The 12,500-nt window shown below is 45.9% G+C and overlaps 1 protein-coding gene across 4 annotated transcripts in view; it reads left to right on the forward strand.

The window, feature by feature from the left end:
* LOC310963220 (traf2 and NCK-interacting protein kinase-like) overlaps nt 1-12,500 on the forward strand; it is a 54,580-nt gene that overhangs the window by 19,407 nt on the left and 22,673 nt on the right. For 2 of the 4 annotated variants that reach the window (XM_083935916.1, XM_083935918.1), the window contains exons 12-16: nt 1-161; nt 1,171-1,287; nt 4,703-4,903; nt 6,667-6,987; nt 10,120-10,284. The exon at nt 1-161 is cut by the window's left edge and continues 38 nt beyond it. In XM_083935916.1, coding sequence (XP_083792042.1) covers nt 1-161; nt 1,171-1,287; nt 4,703-4,903; nt 6,667-6,987; nt 10,120-10,284 — 965 coding nt within the window. Of the gene's footprint in view, nt 162-1,170; nt 1,288-4,702; nt 4,904-6,666; nt 6,988-10,119; nt 10,285-11,209; nt 11,450-12,500 lie in introns of all 4 variants that reach the window. The other 2 variants (XM_083935919.1, XM_083935917.1) reach the window with 2 other exon arrangements.

The raw sequence follows: 12,500 nt of genomic DNA on the forward strand, positions 1-12,500 counted from the left end.
GGGACTTCCTGCGCCTCCAGCTGGCCAATAAGGAGCGGTCGGAGCTGATCCGGCGTCAGCAGCTGGAGCAGCAGCAGAACGAGGAACACAAGCGCCAACTGCTGGCCGAGAGACAGAAACGCATCGAGGAGCAGAAGGAGCAGAGGCGACGGCTGGAGGAGGTAACCGCCACTCTTTCATTTATTCCTCCGTATGAGACTGGGTCATAGGATCGTGACGTTAAAAAGCCGTTGAATTTCTAGCTCTGAATATTATCAGGGCACTTTAGCACACGTATTGGCTCCTAGAGGATATTTAAGCACATGTTTTGGCTCCTAGAGGGCACTTTAGCACGTGTTGTGGCTCCTAGAGGACACTTTAGCACGCGTTGTGGCTCCTAGAGGGCACTTTAGCACATGTTTATGCTCCTAGAGGACACTTTAGCACATGTTTTGGCTCCTAGAGGACACTTTAACACACGTTTATGCTCCTAGAGGGCACTTTAGCACGCGTTTTTGCTCCTAGAGGGCACTTTAGCACACGTTTAGGCTCCTAGAGGGCACTTTAACACACGTTTAGGCTCATAGAGGGCACTTTAGCACGCGTTTTTGCTCCTAGAGTGCACTTTAGCACACGTTTATGCTCCTAGAGGGCACTTTAGCACGCGTTTTTGCTCCTAGAGGGCACTTTAGCACACGTTTAGGCTCCTAGAGGGCACTTTAACACACGTTTAGGCTCATAGAGGGCACTTTAGCACGCGTTTTTGCTCCTAGAGTGCACTTTAGCACACGTTTATGCTCCTAGAGGGCACTTTAGCACGCGTTTTTGCTCCTAGAGTGCACTTTAGCACACGTTTTTGCTCCTAGAGGACACTTTAACACACTTTTTTGCTCCTAGAGGACACTTTAACACACGTTTAGGCTCATAGAGGGCACTTTAGCACGCGTTTTTGCTCCTAGAGTGCACTTTAGCACACGTTTTTGCTCCTAGAGTGCATTTTAGCACACGTTTTTGCTCCTAGAGGACACTTTAACACGCTTTTTTGCTCCTAGAGGACACTTTAGCACCTGAGCGTCTCCAAACCTGACTCCTGATGTGCACAGAGGGAGCTGAAGCGTCGTCGTCATCGTCGTTGTTGTCATCGTAGTTTTTGTTGTTGTCGTTGTGTGAAACCTTTCCCTCCGCCCACAGCAACAGCGTCGGGAGCGAGAGATGAGGAAGCAGCAGGAGCGCGAGCAGAGGAGGAGGTACGAAGAGATGGAGCAGCTCCGCCGGGAGGAGGAGAGGAGGCACGCGGAGAGAGAGCAGGTAGGAAAAGCAGCGTTGTGGTGTCATCGGGGGGAGAGGCGGGGCTTATCCACCGCTCTCACCCGTGTCACCTTTGACCTCTTCTTCCCCTCCGTGGGAAACAAACACCTCAGACACGAGAGGCTACCGGCTCTCCCTTAGCTCATCGACCTCAGTGGTTTGTTCTTGAATACAGTTTTAGTTTGCAGTGCAGTTGGATGTGTAGCGTCACCACGTATCCAATATGACGCGGGGGAGGGGGAGGGGGCTTTGCAGAACGCCGCATGACTAACACTTAACTGTTTCCTGCCGTTTTAACACTCGACCTTTTCAGGTTTCTGCTGATTTCACCAAAGGGAGGATGTTTTCAAGCGTGGTTGTGCGAAACAAAAACGCATTTTCGGATTTCCATGAGACGCGCACACGTGTGATCTCGTGATCTTGTGTTATCGCGAGAAATCCGCGGTTCTGCGCGTGACTTTGGAAAAACTAAAGTCCACTGGAGCGGGCGTGTGTTTTCAGTGGTTAGTTCACTAATGTGCTTAATATTATTTGAACTGAAGCGACTACACGGCTGTGACTGTATCGCTGTGTATGATATTCGGCCGATATCAGACCCAGGTGTCAGATCGGTGCATCTCCAGCGCGATGAAGGCGTTTAAACGTCATTTTTAACCAATAACGCTGCTCAACATAACAGCAAACCTCCGCAGCAGCACGACACGAGCAGCGTCTGACACCAGCCAATGAAAAGCGTCACATTAATTGGCGAGTTTGTCACCTGGATGATAAAAGGACCTTCCCGTACTTGACCGCAATCACTATTTCCTCCCAGCTGTTTTTGGTGGATGTACCTCCTCACCAAAACCGCAATTTTGCGTCATTTCTAAATCCGTAAACTCTCTTCTTTGTTGATTTTGATGAATGGTTGGACTGACTCTATACTGCCCCCCCCCCCCCCAGTTTCCGGGGGTGTCGCTCCGTATCCGTATATACCGTCAGGTGTGTACGGGCCTTTATACTCTTTAAACTCTATGGATAAACTCTACGAATCAACTCTACGAATCAACTCTACGGATAAACTCTACGGGTAAACTCACGGGTAAACTCTACGAATAAACTCTACGGATAAACTCTACGGATAAACTCTACGGATAAACTCTACGGGTAAACTATACGGATAAACTCTACGGATAAACTCTACGGATAAACTCTACGGGTAAACTCTACGGATAAACTCTACGGATAAACTCTACGGGTAAACTCTACGGATAAACTCTACGGATAAACTCTACGAATAAACTCTACGGATAAACTCTACGGGTAAACTCTACGGATAAACTCTACGGGTAAACTCTACGGATAAACTCTACGAATAAACTCTACGGATAAACTCTACGGGTAAATTCTACGGATAAACTCTACGGGTAAACTCTACGGGTAAACTCTACAGATAAACTCTACGGGTAAACTCTACGGATAAACTCTACGGGTAAACTCTACGGTAAACTCTACGGGTAAACTCTACGGATAAACTCTACGGATAAACTCTACGGGTAAACTCTACGGGTAAACTCTACGGGTAAACTCTACGGATAAACTCTACGGATAAACTCTACGGGTAAACTCTACGGATAAACTCTACGGGTAAACTCTACGGATAAACTCTACGGATAAACTCTACGGATAAACTCTACGGGTAAACTCTACGGGTAAACTCTACGAATAAACTCTACGGATAAACTCTACGGATAACCTCTACGGATAAACTCTACAGGTAAACTCTACGGATAAACTCTACGTGTGAACTCTACATGTAAACTCTACGGATAAACTCTACGTGTAAACTCTACGGATAAACTCTACGGATAAACTCTACAGATAAACTCTACGTGTAAACTCTACGTGTAAACTCTACGGATAAACTCTACGGGTAAACTCTACAGGTAAACTCTACGAACAAACTCTACGGATAAACTCTACGGGTAAACTCTACGGGTAAACTCTACGGATAAACTCTACGGGTAAACTTTACGGGTAAACTCTACGGGTAAACTCTACGGATAAACTCTACGGGTAAACTCTACGGATAAACTCTACGGGTCAACTTTACGGATAAACTCTACGGGTAAACTCTACGGGTAAACTCTACGGATAAACTCTACGAATAAACTCTACGGGTAAACTCTACGGATAAACTCTACGGGTAAACTCTACGGGTAAACTCTACGGATAAACTCTACGGATAAACTCTACGGGTAAACTCTGCGGGTAAACTCTGCGGGTAAACTCTACGGGTAAACTCTATGGATAAACTCTACGGGTAAACTCTACGGGTAAACTCTACGGGTAAACTCTACGGATAAACTCTACGGGTAAACTCTACGGATAAACTCTACGGGTAAACTCCGCGTACAACCGCGCGTAAAAACCTGCACTGTCCCTTTAAACGCGCCTCTCTGCTCTAACAACAACCTCCAGCTGCTTCTCTCACTCTTCTTTCACACTTCTTCCCTCCTCTTTCGTCTTCCTGTCTTCCTTGCTCCTGTTTCCTGCTCTGCTGATGTCACTGGTTGCCCGGGCTCCTCGCTGCGCTCTGATTGGCTGCGTCTCCCCCCGGGTGCTGTGATTGGTTAGGAGTATATTCGTAGGCAGCTGGAGGAGGAACAGAGGCAGCTGGAGATCCTGCAGCAGCAGCTCCTGCAGGAGCAAGCCTTACTGCTGGTAACACACACACACACACGGACACACACACACACACACACACACACACACACACACACGGACACACACACACACACACACGCACACACAAGAACAAACACACACACACACACTCTTCTGGAAATGTGTGAAAATGAGCGTTACGTGGATGGATGTTGTTGTTATTTTATTGTTGTTGTTGTTGTTGTTGTTGTTGACCTCTCTCTCCTCTGTTGTTGTTGTTGTCGTCATTGACCTCTCTCTCCCCTGCTGTTGTTGTTGTGGTGTTGTTGCTGTTGTTGTTGTCGTCGTCGTTGACCTCTCTCTCCTCTGTTGTTGTTGTTGTTGACGACCCCCCCCGTTGTGGTGTTGTTGACCTCTCTCCTCTGTTGTTGTTGTTGTGTTGGTGTTGTTGTTGACCTCTCTCCTCTCTCTCCTCTGTTGTCGTCGTTGACCTCTCTCTCCTCTGTTGTTGTTGTGTTGTTGTTGTTGTTGTTGTATTGATGTTGTTGTTGTTGTATTGTTGTTGTGATTGACCTCCCCCCCTGTTGTGTTGTTGTTGTTGTTGTGTTGTTGTTGTGGTTGACCTCTCTCCTCTCTCTCCTCTGTTTCTGTGTTGTTGTTTTTCTTGATAACCTCTCTCTCCTCTGTTGTTGTTGTTGACCTCTCTCTCTCCTCTTTTGTTGTTGTGTTGTTGTTGTTGACGACCCCTCTCCCCCCCGCTGCTCCTCAGGAGTACAAGAGGAAGCAGATCGAGGAGCAGCGTCAGGCGGAGCGTCTGCAGAGGCAGCTGCAGCAGGAGCGCGCGTACCTGGTGTCCCTGCAGCAGCAGCAGCAGCAGGAGCCGCCGCGGCCGCCGCAGGACAAGAAGCAGCTGTACCACTACAAGGACCAGGCGCCCAACACCAACGACAAGCCCGCCTGGGCCAAAGAGGTAACACACACACACACACACACGCCCAAAAACTGGCATTTCTGCAATAAAGAAGTAACTTTTCACTGGTTTTGTTTGAACAAAACACTCAAAATAAGAGAAAAAATGACGCAAATTGTTATTTTTTGTTATAATTAACATGTAAATTACAATTAATGTGCGGTTGCAGTTGTTTATAAACTGATTTGCATAAGGAATAAACATGCTTTCTACGTTTTACGTAAGGCTGGTTTGTAACGTAGTTTTTCTTCAGAAGTCTTTCTAACTTTTCCGTCTTGCAGGCGTCGTCTGTTCTCCACCTGCAGACGAGTCGATCTCGTGTGTGTGGCGCTCGAAACGACCTTCAATGACTTTCTGATTCTTTTTTTTTAAAGGTGCGACGACGGGACGGTGACTCGCAGTGAAGCTCCTCTTCTTTATTTCGTGTGTGTGATGCAAATGAAACATCGAGAATGTTTGTCTTTATTTTTGTTATTTAAAGTCCCGCTCCAGGCGTGATTTAACGTTTTTAAAACCTCGCGTGGACGAGCAGACGCGTCAGAATGGTGAAAGTGTAGTTAGCGTCTTTCCTTAGCTTCTGTTGTGTGTTAGCTTGTGTCGGGAGGATTTCAGTGTAATTACTTTATCAAAGTAAAGTAGCTAATTACATTTGATTACTTCTCTAACTTCCTACTTCCTCCTTTGAATCAATGTTAAAGTGTAAGTTCAGTTAAAATGGAACCATGAAAATCCATCAAATAAACCATGTCGAGAGACGCTAGGGGCGCACTCACACTGTGCCTCCGTACCGTGCCCCAGCACGTGTCACGGCTAAAGTCTGGTTCCTTTGACCAGTGTGAGTGCAACCGTACCACGTCTAGGAGCGGCACGCTTGCCGTCCACGGCCCGTTTGGGAGAGGTGGGCTTTTGTAAAGCACGTTTGCACATGTACGAGCACGAGCGTGCGCACGTGTACGAGCATGAGCACGAATGAGCAAAATTAAAAACACCGTTATTGTTTCGTTTACCTACCTAGCATAGATGCTAGCTAGCAGGTCAGGATCGGAGGTTCCGCCATGTTTCATTTCACTACGACAACAAAAGCACGCGCTGGTAATTTCCAGTTCACAAATGGAAAGCACCATCTTTCCCATAGCACGTGAAGGCAGCATAACAGTGATTAGCTCGGGGCAGTACGGTGAAGGCATTCAAAGGTCTTTTTTAACCACTAATGCTGCTGAAAATAACAGCAAACCTCTGCAGCAGCATGAGAAGAGTCCCTACACACACAACAAAGCAGCAACAACGTAAAATAAGTGGTTAAAAAAGAGGTTTTGGATGCGTTCAGCGCACCGCCCCGAGCTAATCAGTGTTAGCCCTTCGGAGTGCTGCAGTACCGCGCTTGGCCACTAAGACCATTGTGGCGTACGGCGAGAGCGCCTGGTTTCGCCTTTTCTTTGCCGCTGTTGTGTCCAAGTCGTTCCCTCGTCGACCAGCGTTGTCTGACACCCGTTCAAAGCGAGTCTTTCTGGGTCCAACAGCTCCGTCAAACACAACCGAACGACGACTGCACCTGCGAACCTTTAACGATCACTTCTTTCTTCAGTTAGACGCCATTTCATCGAGACCCGGACCCGGAAATAGCGTTTTTTAAAAGGGGCGTGCGGAGAGGGACTTTAAATATAATCGCAGCCCATCTTTGAGCCTCCAAAATGGCCGACGCTGTCTTGTGGTTCCCCGTCTGTGTGTGTTCATGTCTTAAAACACTCAAACCTGCTCTCCAGGTGATGCGTCGAGCTCAGAGCAACTCGCCTCGCATCCCCCCCAAGAAATACCACTCCTTCAGGGAGCTGCGGGAGGTCAACATGGACAGCCTCCTCATGCTCCCCGGTTACAAACCCCGCCGCCGCCGCCGCCCCCCTTCCTACCCCGCCCATGTCAGTCCCGCTAGGGAACACCTCAACGTGCCTCGGATCCGTGTCACCTGCGTGCCCGAGTCCTCTCGGGAGGGGGCGCGGCCGCAGAGGCCGGGCAGGAGCGCCGACAACAGCCCGGACGCCAGGGGCCGGAGCCCGGACAACAGGGGCCGCAGCCCCGGCCGCCGGGTCAGTCGGAGGACGAACGGACGCCTTACTCCTCGCTCTCTCCCTGTCCTTTTTCACTCACTAACGACTTCCTCTTTGATCGCTCGTAACACCTTTATTTCTCTAACCAGGTGGACTCGCATGCATGAACTGGGCGCCGGCGGCAGGAGCGATAACGCCGACTTTCACTCTCCTTCATCTCGCCATTTCTCACGGGGATGCTTTGATTCGTTGCTCTGTGTGTCTGGTGCCGTCGCCGCTAACTCACACCTCCTGAATCATATTTGACTGCTCTTACGTAATAGTTGAAACGCCAGCGAGCTAAACGCTAACGTCGGCGTGTTTAGGACGACAGTGTTAGCGCACGTCAATGCCTCGTTAGTTAGTGCATTGCTGTGAAATATCGCGTCGTGCATGAGACACAGACAAAACCAAACCTTAGAAGAGAAAGTTTGGATGTTTTGAAGTCTGCGTAGTCGGCGTTTTACCTGCAGCGCTGTGCACGCCGCCGGTTTGGAGAAGCAGACAGAAGACAGGAAATGTGATGCTAAACGTTTTATTTTAGGAAGCCTAATAAGTTTAAAATGTGCGCTATATATATATAATATTTGATATATTTTCAGCACTTTACCTCGCCGTCAAACAGCAAAGTTTAACTTTACGCGGGAGGAACTCTCTTAATCTCGGCTCTCTTCAAAGCCACCAGACTCCGTTACGGGAGCCTCTGGTTGTTTGTTTGTGAGTTCCTCTCTCTTTTAAAACACTCACATCGACCCCAACTAACCAACAGATCAATAAGTACGTGAACATATCCGATTTAAAGTACTTATTTAGAGGTTTCCGGGTCAAACGCACCTCGTTGAACCGCGTCCGTTCGGCTCGATTCCTTCTAAATTTCTGCTTTTTATTTCTTCGAACATTCGCAGTTGTGGGGTTTTTCATTCACTGTGTGGATTCAGAGAGGAACAGACTGGTTTGTTTCTCCTTTTTTTAGCTTTTAAATGAACCAGGGACCCTTCAAAACACAGAAGTCACACAAATGCACAAGTAAAAACCAACTGATCGAGGCTGCGACTAGTTATTTTTATTCTATTTTCACGATCGAGTCATTTGAAAATCATTAATTCTCCGTTGATGCGTTCGTCGTTCGGTCTATAACATGTCAGAATATGGGTACAAATGTGGGTTAATTGCTTCCCAAGATCATCTCATCTTCATCCTCTTATCCGGGGTCGGGTCGCGGGCGCAGCAGCTCCAGCAGGGGACCCCAAACTTCCCTTTCCCGGGCCACATTAGCCAGCTCTAACTGGGGGATCCACATCCACAGATACGTCTATAGAAGGGTTTTATACAGCGCTATTTAACAGAATATGTCAGTTTTTTACCTTCTTCTTCACACAATGGCATCATATCACCGTCTTCCTGACTGAAATATCTCCGCGGTCCACGCGCAGAACACAACAAAGACCATAATGCACTTCCCCGGGGTAAATGCTGCCCCCTAGTGACCGTATTTGAGCATTGACTGTTGTTAAACACAGACTTTTTGACATAGAAATTGCACTTTCAAAATAAAACAACCAATAAACTTTACATTTTCCACGTATTTAATAACTTGTGGAAGCTCAAACATGCCTGGTTTTACCACGCGGTTACACATAAGTGATCTGTTAACTTCTCTTTAGGTGTTTATATGTTTAAAAAAGACATAAACATGGAATAAACACCCCGTTCTTCTTCTAATCCTTCGTCCCGTTTCCTTCTCCGCACATTCATCTTCTCGATGTTTAACCTTCACTCTCCATTTGACAGGTTACTGACACTGTTCTGGTGTTTTTTACCATAATTATCATATAAAACAAGCAACATTTGGGGAATATTGTGTGTAATATCAGATGTTTTAAGGCTGTTTTGCTGCATGTTGTGTTGTAATGGGATCAAATATCAAACCGTACTAACTCTGAAACTAACTCCAGCTTAATCTTTCTGACTTTTCCTTTATTTTGTTAACTCTCCGTGTGTTTATGAGCTTTCAAGTCTTAACAAACATGACACTTTGACGCTTCTGTGCGTCTTTAGCGGTGTGTTAAACTGTGTGTTACCTTTTCTCTCTCACCATAAATCCACCTCACATGTGAGCATCCCTCCCCGGGGTACACACACACACACACACACACACACACACACACACACACACACACACACACACACACACACACACACACACACACACACACATTCAGGGCAGATCCCCAGGCCTGCCCCCTGGTGGCAGCTGGTGCACTGATGTAGGGCAGCTGCAGCTATATCAGTCTCTCTCCCTCTAGACGTGACACGTGGACACACACACACACACACACACACACACACACACAGAAACACACACACACACAATGTACAGAGAGGTCTACCCCTTATCTCAGCCTCCTGGGTTTTCCCTCGAAGCTGCAGAGGAGGAAAATCTTTCCATCACGCACGGACGCAATGTTCCAGTGAAAACACAGGAAACACACGTGTACACGGGTATTTTTTAAATGGACCGTATAAAAACAGACGTAGCGTCTCCGTCGAGGTCCGTTCTCTCAGCTTGATCCAATCGTCCTCACCTACAGGAGTCTCCATCTTGTCAGACTTTGACTCCGCCTCATTTCCTTTGACCAAAAAAGGGCATGTATGTGACGTTGGGGGGAGGGGCGTACGTCCATCTGGCTGACGTTTACCTCCGAGGAGAAGTGAGGGCCAGACGCTAGCTGTCACTCAAGAGGCCACGCCCCTAATTATTCATAAACTTTAACCTCCAATAATATTAAAAGTAGCTTTTTGGGTGTTGTCCGGTTCAGTTCGGTTGCTCCTTGCTAACAAAGCTAACGTTATCAAGCTGTTTTTTTTAAATACCCGGGTACATGTGTTTAGAAATCTGAAATTATCAACACACACACACACACACACACACACACACACACACACACACACACACACACATATCAAGAGCAGGGATTCAATCTTTCTCACACACTTTTATTTTAAGTCTGGAAATGCACCGGTTTGTACTTTAATGGAATCAAACCCTTTAGACGCACCGCACTGCATGCTGGGAGTGACTGTGGTATGTGTGTGTGTGTGTGTGTGTGTGTGTGTGTGTGTGTGTGTCAGGTGGAGGAGCATTATAAGATGAACAGACAGACTTCTCCTGCATTGCAGCACAAAGTCTCCAATCGGATCTCGGACCCGTCGCTGCCGCCGCGCTCCGAGTCCTTCAGCAGCGGAGGCATCCAGCAGGCCCGGACCCCGCCGATGCACCGCTCCGTCGAACCACAGGTGTGTGTGTGTGTGCGTGTGTGTGTGTAGGCCTTTCTGTGAGTGTGTGTTTTAGCATGAGAGACATCCCTCAGGGTGGGATCACAGGGAGGAGTGTCTGCTGCGCTGGTTCTAGGTTTGCGGCTCTCACTTTATGCAGATGACACTTTTTCGTTCATGAAAGTTTATTTTAATAGTTTAATACAAGTAACTCCTAAAGTATAAGGTGTTTGTTCCTCAAGTTTATCTCGATGTAAAGATTAGGAACTGAAGTGTTAGCCAAGTATAGGTCGACTTTTCTAGTATTAGTATATATGTACTTGTCAGATTAATCCAAGTTTACGTCAAATATACGTAGATTTTTCTGTTTATTTGTCAGTATAAACCAAGTATACGTAGATTTTTCTGTATATTTGTCAGTTTAATCCAAGTTTACGTATATTTTTTCTGTATATTTGTCACTATAAACTAAATATACTTAGGTTTTTATGTGTATTTGTCACTATAATCCAAATATACGTAGATGTTTCTGTATATTTGTCAGTAAAAACCAAGTAAACGTAGATTTTTCTATATTTTTGTCAGTTTAATCCAAATATACTTAGATTTTTCTGTACATTTAAGAATATTTAAACAAATCCGAAGTATATAAATAGTAAACTGAGAGTAAACTCTTATTTTTAGTACACTAGTAGAACAGTTTTTGGTACGGGTGATGTGCGGCGTGTGTCAGGTCTCTGGAGACGGCGTTTGTTGTAACTGAACTAAGGGAGGCAGCAGTCCTTGAACGCACCCTGAGGCATGCGTTCCTCCTCTCTCTCCTCCTGCATCGCTCTTCCTCCTCCTCACATCTTCATCACACTGAACGCATCTTGATCCTGCTCTTCCTCCTCAACCCTGCCTGTCTCCTGCTCCTGTGTGTGTGTGTGTGTGTGTGTGTGTCCAGATGGCCCACCTGGTACAGGTGAAGAGTCACGGTCTGTCAGGCTCCCAGTCCCTGTACGACCCCCACGGCGTGTCCTCCTCGTCGGCGTCGCCCTCCCCCTCCCGGCCTCCCATGCCCCGGCAGAACTCCGACCCCACCTCCGACACCCCTCCTCCCCTGCCCCTCTCCCGCCTGGCGCCCCCCCTCGACAAGCTGGACCGCAGCTCCTGGCTGCGGCAGGACGACGACATGCCCCCGAAGGTGTCTGCATGCCACGACCTGTGTGTTTATGTCCACGTGTGTGTGTGTGTGTGTGTGTGTGTGACGTTTGTGGCTTTTCTTTTTCTGACTTTTGGTTTTTGTCCCGTGTCCAGATTTCACTGCGTGTTTAGTTTAACGTGTCTGTTCGGAGTCTCTCCTGCGGCTCATGATGGTGTTTCATCGTTTACTCATCTGTGGAAATGTTCGGTTCATGAAACGTCAGAAAATGTGGATCAGAGTTTCAGAAAAGCTCAAAATAACGTCTTTAAAAGTCTCGTTTTGTGCACGACTCAGAGAGATTCAGTTCAGTGTCGCAGAGGAGGAAAGAAAGCAGCAAATATTCACGTTTAAGAAGCTGAAACTAGAGAATTTAACCTTTTTTTACCTAAAAAATGACTCAAACTGATGAGTCGACTCAACGTTGCAGCTCTAATATATTCACATGTTGTGTCTTTTATATTTAGAGCGAGCGATCATCGGCAATAACCGTCAATAAAGTCACATTTGCATTTAATTACGGACAAAGTAGATTCTGTAAACCTCCGACTGAAACAGCTGAGAGAACATTTAAGAAGTGAATGAAGATGCGTTCAAGTGCAGTTGGAAATTTCAGGATTTTAACAAAAACGTGATGAAAAACAATAATTATGAATTATTAGTTAAAGTGTTACAATATTAAACTCACCCGTCCAAGTCTTAATGTAATTATATAATAATAATAATAACATAATTAATCGCTGCTGCCTGCGTCTGAAAATAAAAAAGATCAGAGTTACATTAGAAGATGAAATGTAACAAAGAAATTCAAGTTTTTATAAAATATTTCCACGATTTAATAAAGTAGTTTCACATTATTATGAGATTTTTTTACATTTTAACAAAATATTTCATATTTTTAAAAAAGAAATAAAATGTTTATAAAATATTTTCACTTCATTTTTACATTTTAACAAAATATTTCATATTTTTAAAAAAGAAATAAAATGTTTATAAAATATTTTCGCTTCATTTTTACATTTTAACAAAAATATTTTTAACATTTTAATAAGAT

This window comes from Echiichthys vipera (genome assembly GCF_963691815.1).
Source record: "Echiichthys vipera genome assembly, chromosome: 21".
Classification (NCBI taxonomy): domain Eukaryota; kingdom Metazoa; phylum Chordata; class Actinopteri; order Perciformes; family Trachinidae; genus Echiichthys; species Echiichthys vipera.